The 12,653-nt window shown below is 36.0% G+C and overlaps 1 protein-coding gene across 1 annotated transcript in view; it reads left to right on the top strand.

Annotated features, from left to right (window-relative positions):
- Positions 1–476: 476 nt before the first annotated feature.
- The window catches only part of NAA35 (N(alpha)-acetyltransferase 35, NatC auxiliary subunit), a 24,714-nt gene continuing 12,537 nt past the window's right edge, over positions 477–12,653 (top strand). The window contains exons 1-11 of the mRNA XM_010024099.1: positions 477–611; positions 1,356–1,389; positions 3,748–3,862; positions 4,976–5,050; positions 6,290–6,457; positions 7,249–7,315; positions 8,015–8,058; positions 8,658–8,708; positions 9,517–9,600; positions 11,486–11,600; positions 12,112–12,290. Coding sequence (XP_010022401.1) covers positions 488–611; positions 1,356–1,389; positions 3,748–3,862; positions 4,976–5,050; positions 6,290–6,457; positions 7,249–7,315; positions 8,015–8,058; positions 8,658–8,708; positions 9,517–9,600; positions 11,486–11,600; positions 12,112–12,290 — 1,056 coding nt within the window. The 5' untranslated portion in view covers positions 477–487. The remainder of the gene's footprint in view (positions 612–1,355; positions 1,390–3,747; positions 3,863–4,975; positions 5,051–6,289; positions 6,458–7,248; positions 7,316–8,014; positions 8,059–8,657; positions 8,709–9,516; positions 9,601–11,485; positions 11,601–12,111; positions 12,291–12,653) is intronic.

The raw sequence follows: 12,653 nt of genomic DNA, 5'->3' as shown, positions 1-12,653 counted from the left end.
TTCACAAACTCGTTTAGATACACTTTGTACAAATAACAAACATGTGGTCGGTTTTACACTTCCCTCTTTGATTCCTGGTGTCTTTCTGATAGTGTGAAACAACAAGAAGATGATTGTGGTATCTATATCAAGAGGGTTTCTTGATATTGTTTCCCATTTGACTTCCAGTTTGGTAACACGCAGTTTGCTATGGCTCTGCTAAGGACACCAAAACTGCTAAGAGTTCTGGTGTCCTTAGTTTCTGAGGTTTCATAGCCTGCAAGGTACTTGCAGAGAAATGGTGACCAAGAAAACTTTAAAATCATTTCTATATATTATTTAATTTTGTCTGGTATTACGTCATGTTACTTTTTAACTGAAATCAGGTTAGTTAGCCTCTCTTTCTCACCTGATTCTTCAAAGGGGGGGGGGGAAGGTCTCATAAGCACTTTCTCTAATTTGTATATTATGCGCATTGTCTCTGGTATGGATTTAAAGGTGCAGTATCATGGTTATGAAAGCGTCAGTAGAAGATGATGATTCAGGATGGGAACTTGGTATGCCTGACAAGATGGAAAAGAGTAATACAAGCTGGGTAGATATAACACAGGATTTTGAAGAAGCTTGTAGAGGTGAGTTGCCCTGCTGTGTTCTGAGAAGACTTGGAATCCTTCGGAGGACTTAAGTATGGTTTTTTGAGGTGTTTTGAGCAATAGTTTGGCTCAGGTTCAAGCTCCAGATGAATGAAGTATGTTGATTCTGTGTTACCATAGAACTTGGTGTGTAAGTTAACTGTGAGGTAGAAGACCCTCACCTTGCTTTCTCTTCCAGGTTACATAAGTATCTTTTCCAAGTTGAGTTTTTTCATTTTATATACTTTTGCACCCGTTTTTATCTTTGCTTTTGTTTTGGTTTGGTTTTTTGTTGGTTTTTTTTTTTTTTGTTTTAATCTTGGTGATCTACTGTTTGTGTACCTACAAAACACATCTAAAGGCCTCATTAAAAATAATGAGGAAAAGCAAGTCTTTCAGTAAACTTTCCTGGAAAAAATCTGACTTCTGCATGAAGGAGCACAGAAAACTGTTGTTTTGTGTTCCAGACTATTCAGATGCTACTACTTGGTAATTCTAAAACCCGTTAACTGTTGGAATAGCAGACAGGGATGAGGAAAGATTGAGCAACTGGGCTTCTTAGACTTTCAGTCTTAAAAGAGCTTCTAAGTGAAATCAAATGAAGGCAGAATAGAAATAACCTGGTTGGTGTCCCACACCTTGTTCTCTGTTGGCATAAGACAATTTGTGAGTGACAAGTGTGTCCTGGAAGAGTTGCATTAGAAGGATGATTGTAATTGTTTATCCTGTTCTCTTTCTTTGTAGAACTGAAGTTAGGAGAACTGCTTCATGACAAGCTGTAAGTATGCCTATGGGATAGTTATGTTTTTTAGATAGGATTAGTGCAAGTATGTAAATATTTACTAATAAGTAAGTCATGCAGTATAGACTAAGGTTTTTTTAAAACTTTTACCTTAAATAAAACAATTGAAGTATTTATCGTATCATTCATCTTCAGCAGTAGGTATATGATGCACCTGTATACATGATGAATATTTCTTATTGTGCCAGAATTATATTTTCAGTTAATGAGTGTAGTTTAGAAGTCGGTAGCATGTATTATGATCAGTGGTGTTGACACTGACGAGGTTTTTTTATTTGGACATGCTTTATAAAAAAAAAATGCCAGAAAGACTTTAAAATTTTGAATCTGGTTGCTTTAAATGTCACTAACAAGTTTAGGATATACAATCAGCATGCTTTAAAATAACTCTTAAATGACATGCTGAAATGGAAACTGAGAGCTCTACAGATGAAGAAAAAAATATATTTAAAAAAAAAAAGCATGTGATGAAGTCTTTCTGAATTCATTAAAACATGATCTGAGATTAACATACGTTAAAGAGAAAATTGTTTAGCCACATGGGTCTGCTGAATAAGAAAAATTGAATAAGGAAATAAGTGCTTATTTAGTAAAATGATTGGAGTTGGAAGGGACTTTAAAGATCATTCAGTTTCAACCTCCCTGCCATGGTGTCCTTCCTCAGGCAGGGGCACATTTTAGTAGACCAGGTTGCTCAAAGCCCCCTCCAGCCTGGCCTTGAACACTGCCAGGGATGGGGCAGCCACAGCTTCTCTGGGCACCCTGTGCCAATTTTAGGAATAATAGATCAGAAAACAGAAGCACACTATTATTAAAAATTAGTAATTACAATTATTAAATTACAAGTCCATGTGCAAGCTCCTGGACCTGTTCTGGGACAACCCCAAGCACAGCTACAGGCTGGGCAGAGAAGGGATTGAGAGCAGCCCTGAGGAAGGACTTGAGGGCGTTGAGCCGGCAGTGCGTGCTCACAGCCCAGAAGGCCAGCCATGTCCTGGGCTGCATCAAAAGGAGTGTGATCAGCAGGTTGAGGGAGGTGATTTTCCCCCTTTGCTCTGGTGAGACCCCCCCTGCAGTACAGTGTTCAGCTTTGGGGCCCCCAACACAAAAGAGAAATGGAGCTGCTTGAGCGAGTCCAGAAGTGGGCCATGAAGTTGCTCAGAGGGCTCGAGCACCTCTGCTGTGGAGGCAGACTGAGAGAGAGCTGGGGTTGTTCAGCTTGGGGAAGGCTCTGGGGAGACCTTAGAGCAGCTTTTGTGTACCTAAAGGGGGCCTACAGGAAATATGAAAAGGCATTTTTTACAAGGACCTGTAGTGACAGGACAGTGGGGAATGGCTTTAAACTGAAAGAGGGCAGATTTAGATTTGATAACAGGAAGAAGCTCTTTACTGTGAGGGTGGTGAGGCACTGACACAGGCTGCCCAGAGAAGTGGTTGCTGCCCCATCCCTGACAGTGTTCAAGGCCATGTTGGACCCTTCCAATCAAAACCATTCTATGAAATGCAAACCTGCTTAAAAATGTGTGCAAGGATGTCACCGAGTAGTTACTTAGTAGAATCAAAGCAGAGTTTTGAGGTGTGATTTTGTACATAAGAGCATTTCAAAGCAAATATGCTTTTCTGAATTAGAAAATTCTCATTCTATACATGCACAGTAAGCTTTTTTTACATAATAAATGCTCATGATGCAGTTTGGATCAGTATCATGTGTACCAAAGGCATATGATTTGCATCTGTATTTTTTCTTCTGTAGGCCAATCTTTTGTGTTGTTCTCCTGCAAGCTTTTATACCATTACTGCAAGTAATCCATTGTCATGTGCTGGGGTGTTTTTGTATCGGTTTTCTTAACATGCCCATTTTAAACAAAGTTGGTATATTCACTGTGTCTTATTGTCAGTCTGTGTCATCCTAAGTTTGTGGGAGACATACCTTGCTTGGGTTTTTGGATGTAGTATAATAAAAACCAGCTTGTCTGGGTAATACTAGTTTGTTATGTTAAGTGATCTTTGAAAAGATGCTATGTCATTGAGGTGTATAGAAGCAAGCATATGTAGCTTTAGTAATGAGATATTTGGCTCAGGACTGTTCTTCAGTTTTCAAAAAAGACTGAGTTTTCTTTTAGCCATCTGTTTTTTTTACTTGTGAGGAGATCAAATTCATGAAAACCATGATCTTTGAAGATCAGAAGTAATGTTCAGATACCTTACCTTATTGTCTGTAGCCAGGATACAGGTGTGCTCAGTTTGTTGGCATACATTCTTTTACACTGTTTTGTAAAGACTGTCTTGTATACAGTAATTTCATTCAGAACATATTGTTTTATTGTTTTTTAGTTTTGGTCTTTTTGAAGCCATGTCTGCCATAGAAATGATGGATCCCAAGATGGATGCTGGTATGATTGGCAACCAAGTGAATAGAAAGGTTCTTAACTTCGAGCAAGCTATTAAGGTTTGTGTGACTTCCCTGGTTTTGATTACACTATCCGTAAAAGTGTGAAACAGTTTTATCAAATTGCAGTTAAGCACAATTCAGCATAATTAGTGTTTCCAGTCTTTTCTTAAAACTATTTTTTCTTCTTTAATTTTGGATAGTTAAGTAAGAAATAGCATGTGATGTTTATCTTCTTTCTCACTCACATTATCATAATGATGCTAACTCTGCCAGTGAAAAGTACTGTGAAATTGTGTGGTATCAATAGCTCAGATAAATACATTTCAGAAATGGTTTTGCAAGTTATCTTCTGCTTCCACAAATGTGTCTCTTTTTTATGAAGATGTGTGAGTTAGTCCCTCTTTAAGCTGAATAGAAACCACCTTCCATACAAAAGCTGGAAATTTATGCTTTATGAGACATAGTGGTTTATTAGCCTTGAAGAGAAGCTGGCTAATTTAATAACATAGTCAGTAACGATTAACTCTTGATACACAGTCAAGATAAATTGGTAGAAGGCTGCTGAAAGACTTTCTGTTATTTTGGAAAAAATAATGCACTCGCAAAGGGAAAAATATTTTTTACCATGGATCTTGTTTTGAATGGACTAAGAGAACTTTATATAAAATACTGGCCATCTAAGTCATGTAGAATGTATGCAGAGTTACAAATGCTGGACAAATAAAATGAAAGCAATGGGGTTGCTGCTGCCTTGGTCCAGGCCTTGAAGACAATAAGTGTACAAGTACCTGCAATGTAAAACCCAGTCTTCAAAGATATGGGTCCTACATATTATTCCTTGTTCAATACTTATTATGATTATACATACTGTTTTATAATTTAAGTGATGACCATCAACTGGATTTGAATTTTTATTTGCTACTCACAAATCAGAAATCTTATTTTAGCTTTCTCTTTGAATACCTTTATATTTGGTCAGTGTTCAACATGGTTGGAAAGCAAAATTTTTCAGAATTTGAGGCACGTTATGAAGCAGATCAGTAAAGATAATAGTATACAGATCGTCTGAATTACTAAATTTGTAATGTCCTTTTGGGCTTTACAAATAATAAGTTGTATTTTGCCTACAGGCTTCTGTAGTCTTAAGGGTTTTTTTCTTTGTTTTCTAAGGATGGCACTATTAAAATAAAGGATCTCACTTCACCTGAGCTGGTAGGAATAATGGATACATGTTTTTGCTGCTTGGTAAGCATTTCTCAGCTATTAACTTTAGATGATTTTGCTTACAAAATATAATCCTTTAATCCAGTTTAAAAAATGAAAAAACAGTAGAACTCAAGAAAAAAGATTGACCAAGCAGAAGATAGGTACTTAAGTGTTTTAATTGCCCTGTAGATATTTACACTGGCTATTAAAAGATGCGTAATTTTAGTTTTGGGGTTTTCTATGATAATAGATCATTATGGAAGAGAATTGGTAGCATTTTTAATTCTGTAAAAAGGTTTTACAGTATGTGGCTTTTAAATGTATGCTATCTGACTGCCTGCTGTATGTTGGTACTTGAATGTGTTGGAAAGTGAGTGTGCAGTAACGTCCAGCGCTCTTGCTCGTTTCTGTACAGCCAGTATAGACTGACCTTACATGGGCGTTTTGAAGAAAAAAAGGAAATACCTAAATCCATTCAGAAAAGAAATAAGCGAATTATCAGTTATTTGTTAATTGTGATTATTTTCTATGTATGTCTTAATTTCCTTCAGTAAATTTTACAAATTATTTTCAATTACTCTTTAAAATTACATCAATAGAATTACTTTACAATAAAAAAAGAAAAAACCAACCAACATTTAAAATCAGTTTAGTCCAGAAAGATACATAAAGGTTGCTGTATGTTTGGTATGGTGTAACATAATTCGTCTTCTCCCCTACTGCCTCATACTGACCCTTTTTGAAAAGGGTCAGTGGTCATACTAAAAATCTGATCCTACCATGTTTTCTGCTGTTTCAAGCTAGAAATAATTCTTTAAATTACTGAAGCCTTCCCTGTAGCTTAAAGCAGCATGAAATTAAGAGAGGATCATGAAAAGAAGGTACAAGTAGTAGAAGAGAACATGCAGAATGTTGCTGGGTTGTTTCATAGCCACTTGCATTTTTCATTCAGTATTTATGTAGAAGCGGCTTATAATTCTGTAGGTTTCTTAATGTCATGTCTAAGTCACTGAGATTAGACCTGAACTGTGTGAAAGAGATTCATCCAACACCAGAATTTGATACTGTCAGAAGGTTTAGTAACTTACTGCCTGCCACAGCTAGCAGATGGGCAAAGACTGAGAGACCTTCTCTTGCCCTTTTTTGTTAGGTGGAAGGTTGCCATGTTAGGGACTTCCTTGATGAGTTACTGAAGCACAGTAAGGTGGGAAAAGAATGGAGATGTAACAATGAGAACTTGGATTTCATGAGTAAAACATTTAATTTTCTTTTCCCTAGATAACCTGGTTAGAGGGACATTCCTTGGCACAGACAGTATTCACTTGCCTTTATATTCATAATCCAGACTTCATAGAAGATCCTGCTATGAAGGCTTTTGCTCTTGGGATCCTAAAAATCTGTGATATTGCCAGAGAAAAGGTTAACAAAGCAGCTGTTTTTGAGGAGGTATGTGTTACAGTGGTTAAATATGTAACATTATACATAGCTCCATTATGTAAATAAAACAGTATGTTAATCTGTTGCTGTTTGATTCAGTACTCTAGAAGCAGCAGTACGTCTTCCTAATAGTGTTAGACTTGATCTCTTTAAAATGCAGTTTTCTTCAATGAAGGTGTTTTATACTCTCTTCTATATTTCATTTGAGAACTAGAGTCACAAATATTTTACTCAAGAAGCAATGCAAGTATTGTGGCTAACCATTTGAAATTAGTGTTACTTGTGGTTTTCTTCCTGTTTAATTTTTTGTTTTCCTGCTGTAGATAGCCATGATTGATATTTGTCTGAAATGTTCATCTAGCAGTGGAATCAGAGTCTGGCTTTCTGTGCTTAGAGCAATTTTTGTTTCCTCTGACCTCGGACAAGTCACTTCTTACTGACTAAATCTAAAGTTGATTAAATAGTACTTTGCATCCATGGTTCTTGTAACATTTGATAGGGTGGCACTTGATGAAAACGTGAAGGGCATACTGGTATTAAGAATTTATGCAGAAAATAACTACCCCAACCTGGATTTGGACAGGAAAGTGGCCCAAACCATGGGTATACTTAGTTGTGCAGAAGAAAACCAAACTTTTGTACTTGGTGTAGTTAAACAAAAACACTTGAAATAAACCAAACAAAAACGCAACAACAACCCCCCGAAAAAACCAAACCAAACAAAAAGAAATCCCCAAGCCCCAACTTGAAAATGTAACTATATTTCACTTCATATTGCTGCTTTGGTTTTTATTTTTTAGGAAGATTTTCAGTCAATGACTTACGGATTTAAAATGGCCAACAGCGTAACAGATCTTAGAGTTACAGGTACAGTTTGTGCTTTCTATGTATCTGTCTCTCTCTTTTGAACATCTTAGTTACTCTCAACCAAGCCTAGTGAATTGTTAGAAATCTAATCTTACTTTTTTTATCAGTCTTGTGAAAATTGGTGGTTTGGTAAAAAGAGAGATGAGTTACTTTTCCCTTGAAGAAAATGTTCAGTTATTTTTATTAAATGCCTGAGAAGTGGAAGGAGTGCTTTTAGATGTGCCCACCATGTGACTAGGCATGAGCTCATCCAGGGCTGAGAGAGACATGCACCGCTGAGAAAGTGCATTGGTTGAATTCTTGTGTCTGCCTCACTATTTGTTTTGATCTAAACAGATGGCTTTTGAGGGAAAAGCAATCTAGTAGTTCTAAAGCTCTAAATATGCATGTTGTTAGGTACATACGTAAGTGTATACGTTAGCCTTTTGATGGCCCTATTTTTAGTAAATGAGCTTTCCACTGAATTATTTTTAGAAAATTGATAAACACTTTAGCTTTGGATCAGTCAGTCTATATTCTGGTTTATCTATTGTTGTGAGAAATCCCTACCATGCCTCACAAGAATATTTTTTTGCCTTGTCTTTGGTTAGTGGGTATACAAGGCACTAAAACTTGATTTCCCCTGAAAACTTTTCCCACCTCAGTGGTGTAGGTGTACCTAGGAATGCTCAGCTTTTAATTGTGCTGTGACTTTTCCAGGTATGCTAAAAGATGTAGAAGATGACATGCAAAGACGAGTGAAGGTATTTTTCTCATGTTTGCTTAGTCAATTACACTTCAAGTATATTTAACATAGGTTTGAGAGAGGGAGTTGGATTATGAAGAATAGGGCAAGTTTGTGTCACTAAATGGTGGGTTGGTTTTTGTTTGTTTGATTTTTTTAAGAAATCCCATAATACTGGTAGTTTGCCTTCTAGCTAAAGATGCTGAAGTCTTCAGACTTTGCTAAACTCTTTAATAGTTGTTTCTCTACTAGTAGGTGCAGTCATGGTGTAGAATATAACACTGGGCTGGGCACAGAAAGTATGTATTTAACTTTTAGCTATTATGCAAGTATCCTATGTGACATTAAAGTCACTTAATCTACTTTTACCATAGTTTACGATATAAAATGTTCATATAATTTCCTTGCCTATTTGCAGAGTGTTCTGAGTTAGGTCTGATAACTATAGGAGAATCTTGGATCGTTCAAGAACCTAGGTTATATGTTAAGAGGTTTTGAACTTCAGAACTGATTTTTAGCATTAGATAAGAAATTAATGTTCTGAATTGAGTAAAGGGATTTTCAGTAGCTTCCCTTCACAATTTTTAAAAAAATATTTGAAATTCCTTTACCTTCTAGAGCACTCGAAGTCGACAAGGAGAAGAGAGAGACCCAGAAGTTGAACTTGAAGTAATTAATTGTTTACCTTTTTTATGGATTTCATGGATTAGTCCATCATTACCTTTAATCAGTAACAGCTTGTGAGAATATGTGTCACCAGTGTTGCTGCATTAAACATGGCCCTGAGCAAATACCAGGCTAGCCGATAGGCTTTTGTGCTTTGAAGAGGTAGAGTTTTGGATTGATTCCAAGGGCAGAATAGTGATGCTGCTGCAAATTTGCCATTCATGCACCTACCTCTCAAGAAAAAGCCATTAGCAAAGTAGGTGGTCTTAATCTGTCCTGTACCTTCTTCCCTCTGTCTCTTCCCAGCAGCTTTTACTGCTCCTTGCAGCCTCCCTGTCAAGAAGAAAGTAGGAAGAGTGAGTGAAAGCAGTGTTAACTCCTTCCAGAAAAGGTGGTAATTGATGGAGTTGATGTGGCTGATTTAGAAGGATGTGGCTTTCCTTTCCCAGTAATGTCATTTTCTTCAGAAGTTAATTTTAACAGAGATCCTCAGGAAAAAGAAGAGAAGATCAGTTTAATAATTTGTGATTGTTCACCTAAGATGAGATTTGAATGGCATTTGCATAGGAGGTAGCTATACAGCCAGTGGCTGTGCTTTACATAAAGTATCGTCGTGTTTTTTGCATTAGTGCTTTTCTGACAGCAGTACAGATTTCTTCTATAAATTATATAACTTTTCTTTAGAATCATACTAGATGCCATATTTTTAAGACTAGAGAGCATGCTTCAATAAATCTGTAAAGTTTTTTTTAAATAACTTCCAGGATTTAACGTGTATTACTTAATAATTTGCAGTATACTTTCATTACAGCATCAACAGTGCTTAGCTGTGTTCAGCAGAGTCAAATTTACCCGGGTACTACTGACTGTTCTAATTGCATTTACCAAAAAAGAGGTACGTTAATTTGGTCTTTCTGTGTTCACATTGTGATCCTGTGAAATATGCATTTTTCATTCTCTATGGTCAAGCAATTATTCTGTAGATTCTGTAGATCTGAACTGATGTTTTTTTGCAGTGGCAACCATGCACTTTTAGTTAATTTTTTTTTTAAACATAGGGAAGGCTAGTTGATGACATTATTGTGGCCTTGCAGAGGGACAGAATATTTATTCTAGAACATAGATAGAAAAATATTTGAGTTTTGGATTACTCTTTTCACACACATGAGCAAACCTTTTCTTTCTTGAGTTCAGTCTCTTTTCTGTGGAGTTACTTGACTTCGGGCAGTGTTTTGTCCATGTCTGGAGAATTGATAGCATTTCCTTCCGATGTGCTATTGGATTCGTATCTAGACTTCTTTGGTGTGAGGAGAGGAATATAATAGCTTTCCAAGCAGGCAATTTGCCTGCCTTTTTGAGTACAGGGTTTCCTATTTGTTGAGGGGGGAAGGAAGGAACTGCATGTTTTAGGCCAAAGGGGTAGAATCGCATGTCACTTAAGACAAAGCTTTTTGTTTGAATAGCTTTTTCTTCATACAAGGATAAATATCTGTCTATTGCTTATTATTTCCATTTTCATTAAGAAATAAACAAGTTTCTTAAGTGGTATGGGTTTTTCCCATTTATTTTGCTGTTGGAGCAGCTGCATACTGTACAGTTTAAGACCTTGATTGAAGTGAAAGTCTGGTGCAAGTATCATTGATAAACATCAATGTTGAGGAAAAAGTAATTGTTTGAGAACAGTTGCATTCTGAGTATATCACTAGTTATATCACTAGTATATCACTAGCTATGTCACAAATCAAACTAACATTGAAGTGACTACACTGATGTACAACCAGATTCTGTGCTAACTGCTGTGAATTAATGATCTGTGCCAAAATCAGATTATCTCAGTGTCGCTGAAGTATGATTACTTTAGGTTATTTAAATCACAGATTATGTTGATTCAAATTAGATATGCTTAGCAGTTTATGCTTTTGGTAGACTTGTGGATGCTATAATATGTGAACATATAGTATGCAGAGCTACAGATTTTGTTCAGCTTCCATGACATTTTCAGGGGGTTTTAAACAATTATTTTCCTAAAGTCAAGCTTCAGTTTGACTTGAGATTTCAAATATTTGAAGTTCCATCAGGCACTGTTAGTCCAGTATCTTTGAAACAAGATTTTAGATTTTACAGAGAGCTATTTTAAATGGTACTCAGTTTGCTAGCAGATTTGGTTTCATAGGACATCAGAAGATAATAGCAGAACATGAATCAAGATTGCTGACAGACATCTGGTATATTCTAATATTATATAGTGATTTAATTTCAGTTGATAGGTTGTATTATGTCTATATTCTCAAGAATTCTGTATTTTCTAATGATTTTTTTTTTCCTCTCTGCAGTTTGGACTTCTGTCTTTTATATGGCAGAAGGGTTATGTGGGGTTTTTTTACACTCCCCCCAGATCAAAAGTGGAGGACTTGTGGGTAGTATATACTAGACTTTCAGTTGTAGCTCTTGTTAAGGCTTACCTTACGTAGCAAAAAATGCAGTGTTAAATGTATGTATAGATACATAAAATATCAATAACATGTTATTGCACAAAAATCTGTTTGTTTTGGTTGTTGGTTTGTCGGGTGGGTTTTTTTTTGGTGTGGGTTTTTTTTTTTTGCTTGTTTGTTTTTTGTGTTGGTGGATTGTTTTTGTTGGTTTGGTTTGGTTTGTTTTTTCCCAGACCTGATTGTGCACAACCATTAGAATCCTAATACACTTTTTTCCTGATACTAGCATTAATTCTATAGTCAAAAGATAGAGATTCAAAATCTGAATAACTGTTACTTGCGTTTCAGACAAGTGCCGTTGCAGAAGCTCAGAAACTAATGACTCAGGCAGGAGACTTGCTTTCTGCCATCCACAATTCATTGCATCATGGTATCCAGGCACAGAATGATACCACTAAAGGAGGTATATATCAAATTTTACCTTTTTTTTTTCTTTCTTTCTTAAATATGTTGTTTTGATAAACTTTTAGTATCTAGGTAAAAAAACCCTACCATTATTCACTTTGAACTAATAATACTCATTATACAACCTGTTAGATTTGCATTGTTTGATCTTAATTTTATTTCACTAAATGATGGTTCTCCTGAAACTAATACTGTCACTTCAAAGCCAGCAATAATGTGAACTTTTGATGACATGCATTGCACTTGAATCATTATATATACCATCTTAAAATAGGAAACACCACCTCACTATCTGTACAGGTATGTGCTGAGGGTTGGGGTTTTTTAAATAGTAATCATTGTCTCAGCTGGGTAGTTAGTGTCTCTGGAAGTTAACTGTCAGTTAAAAAGTTCTTTTTTGCTAATTAAATGATTTATATTATACTTTCAAGTTTGAAGTGAATTCTGAAAACAGTTTATCTGCAGATCTTTTTCTCTCTCTCATTTTCTCTCCCTTACTCCTTCATTAGATCATCCTATTATGATGGGCTTTGAGCCCCTTGTTAATCAGAGGTTGCTGCCACCAACTTTCCCCCGATATGCAAAAATAATTAAGAGGGAAGAAATGGTCAATTATTTCTCCAAACTAATAGACCGAATAAAAGCTGTATGTGAAGTAGTCAACCTAACTAATTTGCACTGTATACTGGTAAGCATGAATATTTTTTTCTTACAGCCAAAAATAAGATCTCAAAGTGTAACTTGTAAAATAAATTCATTTCATATATACATGCTATTGCTTATTGGAAAAAAAAGTGGGCTGTATGTATGTTTCTGGTGTTTCTCATTTTTGTGTACAATTTCAAAAGTTGCTGTCTTTTCTGATAGTATCTTCCTTTTTTTAACAAAGATCTTTTCTCCTCTCAAACGTCCCATTTTTCCTATAATCTGTCAACTAATTATGCATGTTAGATACAGAGCCCAATGCCAAGTTAGTTTCCTTGTAGCTCTTTCTTTGGTTGAAGAGATGCATGTGCAGTAGTAGAATGTAATTCTTTTTTTCTTTTTTCTC

Source organism: Nestor notabilis, unplaced genomic scaffold, assembly GCF_000696875.1.
Source record: "Nestor notabilis isolate BGI_N333 unplaced genomic scaffold, ASM69687v1 scaffold16631, whole genome shotgun sequence".
Lineage (NCBI taxonomy): Eukaryota > Metazoa > Chordata > Aves > Psittaciformes > Psittacidae > Nestor > Nestor notabilis.
The sequence above is the reverse complement of the archived record's forward strand: the minus strand, read 5'-3'. Positions and strand labels throughout refer to the sequence as shown.